Source organism: Balaenoptera acutorostrata, chromosome 12 (assembly GCF_949987535.1).
Source record: "Balaenoptera acutorostrata chromosome 12, mBalAcu1.1, whole genome shotgun sequence".
In the NCBI taxonomy this organism is placed as follows: domain Eukaryota; kingdom Metazoa; phylum Chordata; class Mammalia; order Artiodactyla; family Balaenopteridae; genus Balaenoptera; species Balaenoptera acutorostrata.
In genome coordinates this window covers 34,506,233-34,518,637 of record NC_080075.1, presented here as the reverse complement: position 1 = coordinate 34,518,637, position 12,405 = coordinate 34,506,233, and the positions used below count along the sequence as shown (strand labels likewise).

General features: G+C 37.2%; 1 protein-coding gene across 1 annotated transcript in view; it reads right to left on the bottom strand.

Moving 5' to 3' along the window:
- The window catches only part of GFPT1 (glutamine--fructose-6-phosphate transaminase 1), a 69,038-nt gene that overhangs the window by 6,962 nt on the left and 49,671 nt on the right, over positions 1–12,405 (bottom strand). Inside the window, exons 15-18 of the mRNA XM_057557943.1 lie at positions 2,387–2,501; positions 1,997–2,124; positions 854–1,021; positions 9–170 (exon numbers count right to left, since the gene is read on the bottom strand). Of these exons, the coding sequence (XP_057413926.1) occupies positions 9–170; positions 854–1,021; positions 1,997–2,124; positions 2,387–2,501 (573 nt within the window). The remainder of the gene's footprint in view (positions 1–8; positions 171–853; positions 1,022–1,996; positions 2,125–2,386; positions 2,502–12,405) is intronic.

Genomic DNA, 12,405 nt, shown 5'->3' with positions numbered 1-12,405 from the left:
TCACTTACATCATAGCCTCTCAGCACAGCCAGGTGGAAGGCCAGCAACTGTAAGGGGATCACGCTAAGAATGCCCTGCAGGCAGTCCACTGAGTGTGGCACTTTGATTGTTCTTTTTGTGTTCTTAATGGTCTCAGTGTCTTCCTTATCACAGATCACCACTGGCCGTCCCTGGGAAAGAAATCACACTCACAATCACTGGTTAAGCAAAAGCAGGGCTGTAACACGTGAACATGCAAATTTTGCACTGCACGATTCACACGTGGCCTCACTGACATAGGCTTATTTAAATTCACAATCCCATGTCGTAAGTCTCACTCACAGTCAAGGAAACAGAAGCTTTGTAAGATTCAGTGCTTTCTTAAACTCACACAACTAAGAAATACCAGGCTCAGTACTTAAATCTAGGACTACCTGCCTTCAAAGCCCAAGTCTGTAACCACTACATTGTGACTAGAGATTAACATCTTTGGAAATTTACATACAAAGCCAAATGATCTGAAGAAAACTCAATTAAGCACAGCACCAGTAATATTAATATAAAATCTAGTTCCTCCTGAAATACACATTTAAGAATATTAAATTAAAAGAGAACAGCATACACTAATTGAAGAAGACAGGACTTGGAGACCAAGACCTCATTTTTGATCTTGGTTCTGGTATTATGAGAACTATGAGCTAGGTCCTGTCAAAACTCTTAAGTATCTCAGATTACTCACATGCAAACCTAAGCATGTTTTGTAAGCCACCTGATGGGTACTGGTCTATCACTTTAAATGTCATAAAATTCAAATAAGCTTTAGTGACCCAACTCTTAAACCCCCAAGGTGTCCTCACAGCAGCTCCTGACTTACCTGCCTAGCAACCACCTGCTGAAGAGCATTCTGACACTTGGCATAGGTGTGATCTCTCATGATGATCATGATGACAGGCATCAACTTATCCACCAAAGCTAGAGGGCCGTGTTTCAACTCACCAGCAAGGATACCTTCAGAGTGCATGTAAGTGATTTCTTTGATTTTCTAATAGGAAGAAACTAGATTAGTCTTCAGTCTCTTTTTCAAAAACCCATTCTTTAAATATTACACAAGACATCTGATGTCTGAAGTCCCTGTCTATTTATCCAAAAGTATTAAAGGATCACTGATGTGCAAATATAGCTAATAGACTAACTGATCGTTATTTCTAAATATCATGTCAACAACTATTTGGAAGTTTTAGAACTCCACAAGGACTTTTTGAAGAGTTTAGACTACCATGAATGTACTCATATTTCTTTGTAACTGATCTCCCAATTGCTTCATATTTGACCTCAATTAAATCTCACACCTAGAGAACTTAATATTTATTTTATTCATATTTGGACAAAAAAATAACCCAAGTTACTTGCTAAACCCACGGTATCATGCTAAAATGTACTCTTCTTGATTTTCACTTTTGAATTAAGTATTCTGTTATACTTTCTGTTATACCTCAAGGTAAACAAATCAGAATGCATAAATATAAAGGCACTTTTGTAAAAGTTCCACCTATTTCATTCAGTCTAAAAGTATGACTGGGTCTTCCCTGGTGGTGCAGTGGTTAAGAATCCGCCTGCCAATTCAGGGTACACAGGTTCGAGCCCTGGTCCGGGAAGATTCCACATGCTGCGGAGCAACTAAGCCCGTGTGCCACAACTACTGAGCCTGTGCTGTAGAGCCCGCAAGCCACAACTACTGAAGCAGTATGCCACAACTACTGAAGCCTGCGCACCCTAGAGCCCATGCTCCGCAACAAGAGAAGCCACTGCCATGAGAAACCCATGCACCACAAAGAAGAGTAGCCCCCGCTCGCCGCAACTAGAGAAAGCCCGCGTGCAGCAATGAGGACCCAATGCAGCCAAAAATAAATAAATAAATAATTTTTTAAAAATAAAATAAATAAATAAATAAATAAAAGTATGGCTATGTGCCAGGTCCATAAGTCAACATTCTGAAATTGTAAGTGAGAAGACTTACTAGGGCCCCTTCAAGACAAGTAGCATAATGATAGCCACGTCCCATTATCAAGACTGACTTCTGGTGATAAAGTTCTGTTGCCAGTTTCTGAATTTCATCATCCATGCTCAAAACTTCCTTAATTAAATCTGTTAAGAAGTAATATTAGCAAAATCTATGAGAAGAGGACAATAAACTAAACCAATATAATAATAATAATAATAATAACATATGGGTAGCAACCGATAAAAGACCAACGTTTCTAATCTTCTGTGCTATCACTGTGGGGTTTTTAAACGCACAAATGGCAAGTAAAAAGATCTTGCTGACTAAATAGGTACAAGCCACAGCTTCACCCATTTATTTCCCACTCCCTTAGACAACAAGTAGAGTGTGTGAGTATCTTCATACCAGGCAGCCGCTTCAATCCAAGCATGATCTCTTTGCGTCTCTCTTGCATGGAGATCCTGTCATCACACATCATAAGAGCAAACATCACAAGGGATACAAACTGGCTTGTGTATGCCTGAAATACCCAAAAAAACAGAAGAATTAGTTGCAGTTGCATTTTAAGAAGCTGGAATTTTTAATTTAAAAAGATGAAAATAAACAAAAAAATTCCCACTGGTTTAAGTGCATATCTTTTTAAAAACAAGCATTAGTAACAGCAAAGTAAACCAGTATTTAGGAAACCTACCACTGTTCTCCTTTTCCGAATTTGAGCAAATAACTTAACCTTTACTTCCAAATATCAAATATAAGTTCCTTATAATGCAGTGGATGCTTATGAAATCCCTAATACAGTACCCTCAAGAAAGGAAGAGAAATGAACCAAAGGAAGGTAAGTAGAGAGTAAATCTGTATGTGCATAACCAAATTAAGCTGTGAATGTAAGTCAAAAACAAGGGTTTGAAAGCCTCTCCTTAATGTACTTGCACTGGTTTTGCTGGATTTTAAAAAAATTTTCTCTGTGATTTTTCACTTTTGTCTATTGCCTGTTCTTACTACTTTTTTTTTTAATTTCGGCTAAAAATTTTTTTAAAGTTCAACTGTAGAAAAGTAAATAGAAATAAGAATAAACCTCAATCTTATTAATAGGAATAATTACATTAATAACATTGTAATTACTTTCGATTTTTACTATTTTTTTCCTTTATATTGTTAAGAAAATTATTAGTAGGTGTAATTTTATAAGTTGTGCTATTCTTTTTTAATCTATTTTATTTTTTAATTTTATTTTATTTTTGGCCACGCTGCATGGCTTGCAGGATCTTAGTTCCCCAACCAGGGATCAAACCCGTGCCCCCTGCAATGAGAGCAAGGAGTCCTAACCACTGGACCACCAGGGGATTCCCCAAGTTGTGTTCATTCTTTTTTTTTTTTTCATTAATTAATTAATCAATTAACTTAATTTTGGCTGTGTTGCATCTTCATTGCTGTGCACTGGCTTTCTTTAGTTGTGGCGAGCAGGGGCTATTCTTTGTTGCAGTGCACGGGCTTCTCACTGAGGTGGCTTCTCTTGTTGGGGGCATAGGCTCTAGGTGCAAAGCCTTCAGTAGTTGCGGCACACAGGCTTCAGTAGTTGTGGCACACGGGCTCAGTAGTTGTGGCTTGCGGGCTCTAGAGCGCAGGCTCAATAGTTGTGGCACATGGGCTTAGTTGCTCCGCGGCATGTGGGATCTTCCCGGACCAGGGATCGAACCCATGTCCCCTGCACTGGCAGGCGGATTCTTAACCACTGAGCCACAAGGGAAGCCCATGTGTTTATTCTTAATTAACATCACAAGCACTTTCCCAAGACAGAATACTTTCTATCTTGTTTACTAGTGTGTAATAACCTTGAGCAGTTTTTTCCCTTTCGGGCCTCAGATGGTCTACCTCTTAAAGATACATAATACCTACAAGATTATCATGAGAATTAAATGAAACAAATGTAAAGCATTCAGCATAATGCCTGACATACAGACTCAAAACAAACTTTTCATTAATGAAAATTTGAACTGAGACATTTATTTTCCGAGGCTACAGAATGCAAATATTTTAAAACTTGCGGTCTCACTGCCAAGCCCATTTTGATTCCTGTTAGCTACATATGAATGTGAGATATGCTTATTTTACCACATTCTTTGCAATATTGAGAACTACCCTTTTAACAAATTTTTACCATTAGACTGCTGGACAATGTACTCTCACTACTACTTAACCATACATATCTTGAATCCAAAAAATTAAGATTATTTTTCATATTTGTTAGCCATTTATGTTTTCTCTTTTGAAAGTTAATTTCATTATTCTTCACTTGTTTTTTGACTTGGGTTTGTTTTCTTTTCAGTTGGTCTTAAAAAGGTCTCTATTGTTACATTTCAAATATTTTCCCAGTTTAGGTTAACCTTTTACAATGGTATTTATTCACACAGAAGTTTTAATTTTTTAACTTTATGTCATGCTTTGAAGCTTAAATAGTCCTTCCATCCTAACATCAGTTAAGCATTATTAAATTTTCTTTTTTTTTTTAAAGGCCATTTGCATTTCTTTGTCTTTATTTTTAGAAGCTATATATTAGAATATTAAACATTGTAATACAACTTACATATTGTATTTTCCCAGTTTGTAATTTGTGGTTTTTTAAAAATTTTATTTATTTATTTATTTATTTATTTATTTATTTATTTATTTATGGCTGTGTTGGGTCTTCGTTTCTGTGCGAGGGCTTTCTCCAGTTGCAGCCAAGTGGGGGCCACTCTTCATCGCGGTGTGCGGTCCTCTCACTATCGCGGCCTCTCTTGTTGCGGAGCACAGGCTCCAGATGCGCAGGCTCAGCAATTGTGGCTCACGGGCCTAGTCGCTCCGCGGCATGTGGGATCTTCCCAGACGAGGGCTCGAACCCGTGTCCCCTGCATTGGCAGGCAGACTCTCAACCACTGCGCCACCAGGGAAGTCCCAAGCATTATTAAATTTTCTTAATTCTGTTGTTTCCATTGCCTCTTTTCTCTTTTTTCTTTATATTTTTATTCATCTGAAATTAATTTTAGTGCAAGATGTTAACTTCTGTTTTTATTTTTATAAATACACAATTTTCCCTCCATTTCACCCCACCCTATCTCTCAACTGTCAAGTTTGAGACATTTCCTATAGCCTAAGTTCTTTGATACACTAGAGCTATGTTGCAGGACTATAGATTCTGTCCCAGATTTGTCATTTATTTACAAAACAATATTCCCATCCAGAAACATCATATTTCTATAAATTTGTTAGGAATTTAAAAGTCTAAAGCGTTATATAGTTTTCATCTATTTGACAAATATTTATGGATATCTTACACATTTCCTGGTAGACTTATTTTTAAGTATTTTTTAATAGCTATTGAAAAACAGAATTCCTCTCCTCCAAACACACCCCTGTACTTTTCTAAGTAGTCACTGTCAGTTTATAGAGAAAACTTTGTATATTTAAAAAAATTTTCTATTTAAGTATAATTGATGTATAATATTATATAATTTACAGGTGTACAATAAAGTGATTCACAATTTTAAAGGTTATACTCGATTTATAGTTATTATAAAATACTGGCTATATTCCCCATGTTTTACCTTGTAGCATATTTTACACATAATAGTATGTACCTCTTCATCCTCTCCCCCTATACTACTGCCCCACCCCTCTTCCCTCTCCCCACTGGTAACCACTAGTTTGTTCTCTATATCTGTGACTCTGTTTCTTTTCTGTTATAGTCACTAGTTTGTTGTATTTTTTAGATTCTACATGTACGTGACATCATACAGTATTTGTTTCTCTCTGTCTGCCTTATTTCACTCAGCATAGTGCCCTCCAGGTCCATCCCTGTTACTGCAAATGGCAAAACTTCATTTTTTTTTATGCCTGAGTAGTAGTCCATTGTGTGATATTATATATAAATACCACATCTTCTTTATCCAGTCATCTGTTGGCAGACACTTAGGTTGCTTCCATATCATGGCAATTGTAAATAATGCTGCTATGAACATTGGGGTGCATGTATCTTTTCAAATTAGTGTTTTTATTTTCTTCAGATATACACCAAGAACTGGAATTGCTGGATCATATGATAATTCTATTTTTAGTTTTTTGAAGACTCTCCATAATGTTTTCCACAGTGGCTGTATCAATTTACATTCCCACCAAAAGCGTATGAGAGTTCTTTTCTCCATATCCTCATCAACATTTGTTACTTGTGTTCTTTTTTGTAATAGCCATTCTGATAAGTGTGAGGTGGTATCTCACTGTGGTTTTTTTTTTTTTTTAAACTTTGGGTTTATTTATTTACTTATTTATGGCTGTGTTAGGTCTTCGTTTCTGTGCAAGGGCTTTCTCTAGTTGCGGCAAGTGGGGGCCACTCTTCATCGCGGTGCGCGGGCCTCTCATTATCGCAGCCTCTCTTGCTGCAGAGCACAGGCTCCAGACGCGCAGGCTCAGTAATTGTGGCTCACGGGCCTAGTTGCTCCTCGGCACGTGGGATGTTCCCAGACCAGGGCTCGAACCCATGTCCCATGCATTGGCAGGCAGATTCTCAACCACTGCGCCACCAGGGAAGCCCTCACTGTGGTTTTGATTTGCATTTTTCTGATGATTAGCGATGTTGAGCATCTTTTCATGTGCTTGCTGGCCATCTACATGTACTCTTTGGAGAAATGTCTATTCGGGTCTTCGCCCAATTTTGTATTCAGGTCTTCGGTTGTTTTTTTGATGTTGAGTTGTATGAGTTGTTTATATATTTTAAATATTAACCCTTTATTGGTCATATCATTTGCAAATATTTTTCCCATTCAGTAGGTTGTCTTTTTGTTTTGCTGATGGTTTCCTTTGCTGTGCAAAAGCTTTTAAGTTTAATTAGGTCCAATTTGTTTATTTTTGCTTTTGTTTCCATTACTCTAGGAGAAGGATCCAAAAAAATGGTGTGGCAATTTAGGTCAAAGAGTATTCTGCCTATGTTTGTTTCTAGAAGTTTTATGATTTCCAGTCCTACATTTAGGTCTTTAATCCATTTTGAGTATAGTTTTATATGTGGTGTTAGAGAACGTTCTAATTTCATTCTTTTACATGTAGCTGTCCAGTTTTCCCAGTACCACTTATTGAAGAGATTGACTTTTCTCCACTGTATATTCTTGCTTCCTTTGTCATAGATTAATTGAACATAAGTGCATGGGTTTATTTCTTGGCTCTCTATTCTGTTCCATTATTCTATGTGTATGTTTTTGTACCACCACCATACTGTTTTGACTACTATAGCTTTGTAGTACAGTCTGAAGTCAGGGAGCATGATTCCTCCAGCTCTGTTCTTCTTTCTCAAGATTGTTTTGGATATTGGGGTCCTTTTGTGTTTCCATACAGATTTTAAAATTACTTGCTCTAGTTCTGTAAAAATAGCATTGGTATTTTGATAGGGATTACACTGAATCTGTAGATTGCCTTGGATAGTATGTTCATTTAACAATATTAATTCTTCCAATCCAAGAACACAGTATGTTTCTATCTGCGTTGTCTTCAATTTCTTTCATCAGTGTCTTATAGTTTTCAAAGTACAGGTCTTGTAACTCCTTAGGTATATTTATCTCTAGGCATCTTATTCTTTTTGAAGTGATGGTAAATGGAATTATTTCCCTAATTTCTCTTTCTGATAGTTGTTAGTGTATAGAAATGCAACAGGTTTCTGTATATTAATTTTGTATCCTGCAACTTTACCGAATTCACTGTAAAGCTCTGGTAGTTTTCTGGTGGCATCTTTAGAATTTTCTATGTATAGTATCATGTCATCTGCAAACAGTGACACTTTACTTCTTTCTTTCCAATTTATAGTCCTTTTACTTCTTTCTCTTGTCTGATTGCTGTGGTTAGGACTTCAATACTATGTTGAATAAAAGTGTTGACAGCAGGCATCCTTGTCTTGTTCTTGATCTTAGAGGAAATGCTCTCAGATTTTCACCACTGAGTATGATGTTAGCTGTGGGTTTGTCATATATGACCTTTATTATGTTGAGGTAGGTTCTCTCTATGCCCACTTTCTAGAGAGCTTTTATCATAAATGGATGTTGAATTTTGTCAAAAGCTTCTTCTGCATCTATTGAGATGATCATGTGGTTTTTATTCAATTTGTTAATGTGGTGTATCACAATGATTGACTTCTGGATACTGAAAAACTCTTGCATCCCTGGGATAAATCCCACTTGATCCTGGTGTATGATCCTTTTAACGTATCATTGAGTTTGGTTTGCTAATATTTTGTTGAAGATTTTTGCATCTATGTTTTTCAGTGATACTGGCCTGTAGTTTTCTTTTTGTGATATCTTTGTGTGGTTTTGGTATCAGGGTGATGTCAGCATCACAGAATGAGTTTGAGAGTGTTCCTCCCTCTGCAATTTTTTGGAATATTTTGACAAGGATAGGTGTTAACTCTTTTCTAAATGTTTGGTAGAATTCACCTGTGAAGCCACTGGTCCTAGACTTTTGTTTACTTGGAATTTTAAAATTACTGGTTCAATTTCATTACTGATAATTGGTCTATCCAAATTTTCTATTTCTTCCTGGCTCAGTCTTGGGAGATTATACATCTTCAAAGAATCTGTCCATTTCTTCTAGGTTGTCCATTTTATTGGCATATAGTTGTTTGCAGTAGTCTCATGATCTTCTGTATTTCTGTAGTGTTGGTTGTAACTTCTCCTTTTTCATTTCTGATTTTACTGATTTGTGCCCTCTCCCTTTTTTTCTTGATGAGTCTGGCTAAAGTTTTATCAATTTTGTTTGTCTTTTCAAAGAACCAGTTTTTAGTTTCATTGATCTCTTCTATTATTTTTTTAGTCTCTATTTTATTTCTTCTCTGATCTTTATGATTTCTTTCCTTCTACTAACTTTGGGCTTTTTCTTTCTCCAGTTTGTTTAGGTGTAAGGTTAGGTTGTTTATATGAGATTTTTTCTTATTTCCTGAGGTATTCTTGTATCACCATAAACTTCCCACTTAGAACTGCTTTTGCTGCATCCCAAAGGTTTTGGATCTCATGTTTTTGTTTTCATTTTTCTCCAGGTATTTTTTCATTTCCTCTTTGATTTCTTCAGTGATCCACTGGTTGTTTAGTAGCATGTTGTTTAGCCTCCTCATTTGTGTTTTTTGCAGTTTTTTTCTTGTAGTTGACTTCTAGTCTCATAGCATAGTGGTCAGAAAAGATGCTTGATATGATTTAAATTTTTTTTAAATTTATTTTTGGTTGCGTTGGGTCTTTGCTGCTGCACGTGGGCTTTCTCTAGTTGCAGGGGCTACTCTTCGTTGTGGTAAGTGGGCTTCTCATTGTGGTGGTTTCGCTTGTTGTAGAGCACGGACTCTAGGCACATGGGCTCAGTAGGTGTGGCTTGCACGCTCTAGAACACAGGTTCAGTAGTTGTGGCACACGGACTTAGTTGCTCTGCAGCATGTGGGATCTTCCCGGACCAGGGATCGAACCTGTGTCCCCTGCATTGGCAGGCAGATCCTTAACCACTGCGCCACCAGGGAGGTCCCTTGATATGATTTTAATTTTCCTCAATTTATCAAGTCTTGTTTTGTGGCCTAGCATGTGATCTATCCTGGAGAATGTACCATGTGCACTTAAAAAGAACGTGTACTCTGCTGCTTTTGGATGGAATGCTCTACACATATCAATTATGTCCCTCTGGTGTAATGTGTCATTTAAGGCCAGTGTTTCCTTATTGATTTTCTGTCTGGATGACTGGTCCACTGATGTAAGTGGGGTGTTAAAGTCCCCTACTACTTACTATTGTGTTACTGTTGATTTCTCCCTTTATGTCCGTTAGTATTTGCTTTATGTATTTCGGTGCTCCAATGCTGGGTACATATATATTTACAATCATTATATCTTCTTCTTGGACTAATCCCTTGCTCATTATGTATCCTCCTTTGTCTCTTGTAACAGTCTTTAAAATCTATCTTGTCTGATATAAGTATTGTTACCCCAGCTTTCTTCTGATTTCCATTTGCATGGAATTCCTTTTCTCATTCCCTCATTTTCAGTCTGTGTGTGTCTTTAGATCTGAAGTGAGTCTCTTATAGGCAGCGTATATATGGGTCTTGTTTTTGTATCCATTCAGCCACTCTCTCTTTTGATTAGAGCACTGAGTCCATTTATATTTAAGGTAATTAATGACATGTATGTTATTGCCATTTTGTTACTCGTTTGGGGGCTGTTTTGTAGGTCTTTTTTTTTTTTTTTCCTTTTTCCTTATTTTGTTCTCTTGTGATTTGACAACTATCTTCAGTGTTGTTTGGATTCCTTTTTTCCTTTTTTGGTTTATATCTATTATAGATTTTTGGTTTGTGGTTACCGTGAGGTTTTTATATAGTAATATGTATATATATGTGTGTGTGTGATCGTTTTAAGTTGCTGGTCTCTTAATTTCAAGTGCATGTTAACAACCCTGCATTTGTACTCTCCTCCCCTCACGATTACTGTTTTTGATATATTTCACATTTAATTGTATTGTGCATCCCTTAACTGCTTATTGTGGATATACATGATTTTACTACTTTTGTCTTTAACCTTTCTACTAGCTTTGTGGGTGGATGACTTCCTACCTTTTCTGTATGTTTGCCTTTATTGATGAGCTTTTTCATTTCATAATTTTCATGTTTCTAGTTGCAGCCATTTCTTTTTCACTTAGAGGAATTTCCTGAACATTTCTTGTAGAGCTGGTTTGGTGGTGCTGAACTCTCTTAGCCTTTGCTTGTCTGTAAAGCTTTTGATCTCTCCATCAAATCTGAACAAGAGCCTTGTTGGTTAGAGCAGCGGTCCCCAACCTTTTTGGCACCAGGGACCGGTTTCGTGGAAGACAATTTTTCCACAGTCGGGGGTGGGGGGTGGGGGGGTGGGAGGGTTCAGGAGGTAATGCAAGTGATGGGGGGAGGGTTGGGGAATAATGTGAGTGATGGGGAGCAATGGGAACGGCAGATGAATCTTCGCTCACTTGCCTGCCACTCACCTCCTGCTGTGCCGCCCAGTTCCTAACAGGCCACGGACCGGCACCGTTCCACAGCCCAGCACCATTCCACAGCCCAGGCGTTGGGGACCCCTGGGTTAGAGTATTCTTGGGTGTAGGTTTTTCCCTTTCATCACTTTAAATAAAACATGCCACTCCCTTCTGGCCTGCAGGGTTTCTGCTAAAGGTCAGCTGACAGGCTTATGGGAGTTCTCTTGTATGTTATCTCTTGCTTTTCCCTTGCTGCTTTTAACAGTCTCTCTTTCTCTTTAATTTTTGTCATTTTAATCGCCATGTGTCTTGGTGTTTTCCTCTTTGGGTAAGTCCTGTATGGGACTCTCTGGGCCTCCTGGATTTGGATGTCTATTTCTTTTCCAGGTTAGGGAAGTTTTCAGCTATTATGTCTTCAGATATGTTCTCTGCCCCTTTCTCTCTCTCTTCTCCTTCTAGAACCCCTATACTGCGAATATTAGTACACTTGATGTTATCGCAGAGGTCTCTCAAACTGTCCTCAGTTCTGTTCATTCTTCTCTTTTTTCTGTTCAGCATCAGTAATTTTCACTACTCTGTCTTCTATTTTATAAATGTTTTCTATAAAGCAACTTACATGAATTTTTATCCATTCTAAGAAGTTTCTGACTTGATTTTCTTAAGTTCTACAGGTAGTCAATCATATCAATTGCAAATAAGAATTTGTTTCCTCCTTTCCTGCTGTTTTAATTTTTCTTACTAAACTGGATAGAACTTCTAGAATAGGGATAGCAAATATGTTTCATATAGAGTCAATCCTTACCTACTGGTTGTCACAGAGAAACATTACGTTGAGAAGGATTCTAACTGCACCTTTTTTGCTTTGCAGTAATACAGATAAAATCCTAGGAAGGTTCCAGAAGAACAGCTAAGGCCCACCAAGATAAAGGTCCTGAAGCTTTCTATTTTGCTGTTCACTCATCCATTTTTCTCTATTATTTGCCTCCTTCTGCTTCATTGGGTTTCCTTCTTCTACCTTTTTGAGTTCAATACTCAGTTCATTTTCTCTTTGAAGCATTTAATACTATGAACCTACCTCTATCACTCTGGCCACACTATCTTAATTTTTACCCATATTGTTCATTATAGTTATTTTTTCTAATAAGTCTTTTTAAATGGCAATTCTGATATGGTTCTAACTCAAGTTATTTAAAGAAACGTTTTTATGTTCCAGGCATTTGAGGTTTTTATTTACATTTTTATTATTAAGCACTAGGATTACTGTGACATTGTCAGCTACAGTGCTATGAATAATTTTAACTTTAATAATTCATCCTGGGTTTTTTTGTAGATTATATGCTGAATTTCTACTACTCTTCTCTGGATAAGGGATCACTTCATGAGTGAATATTTTCCTGTCATAATGTGGATAATGAGCCTCCTGTATAATAAAATCACAGTTT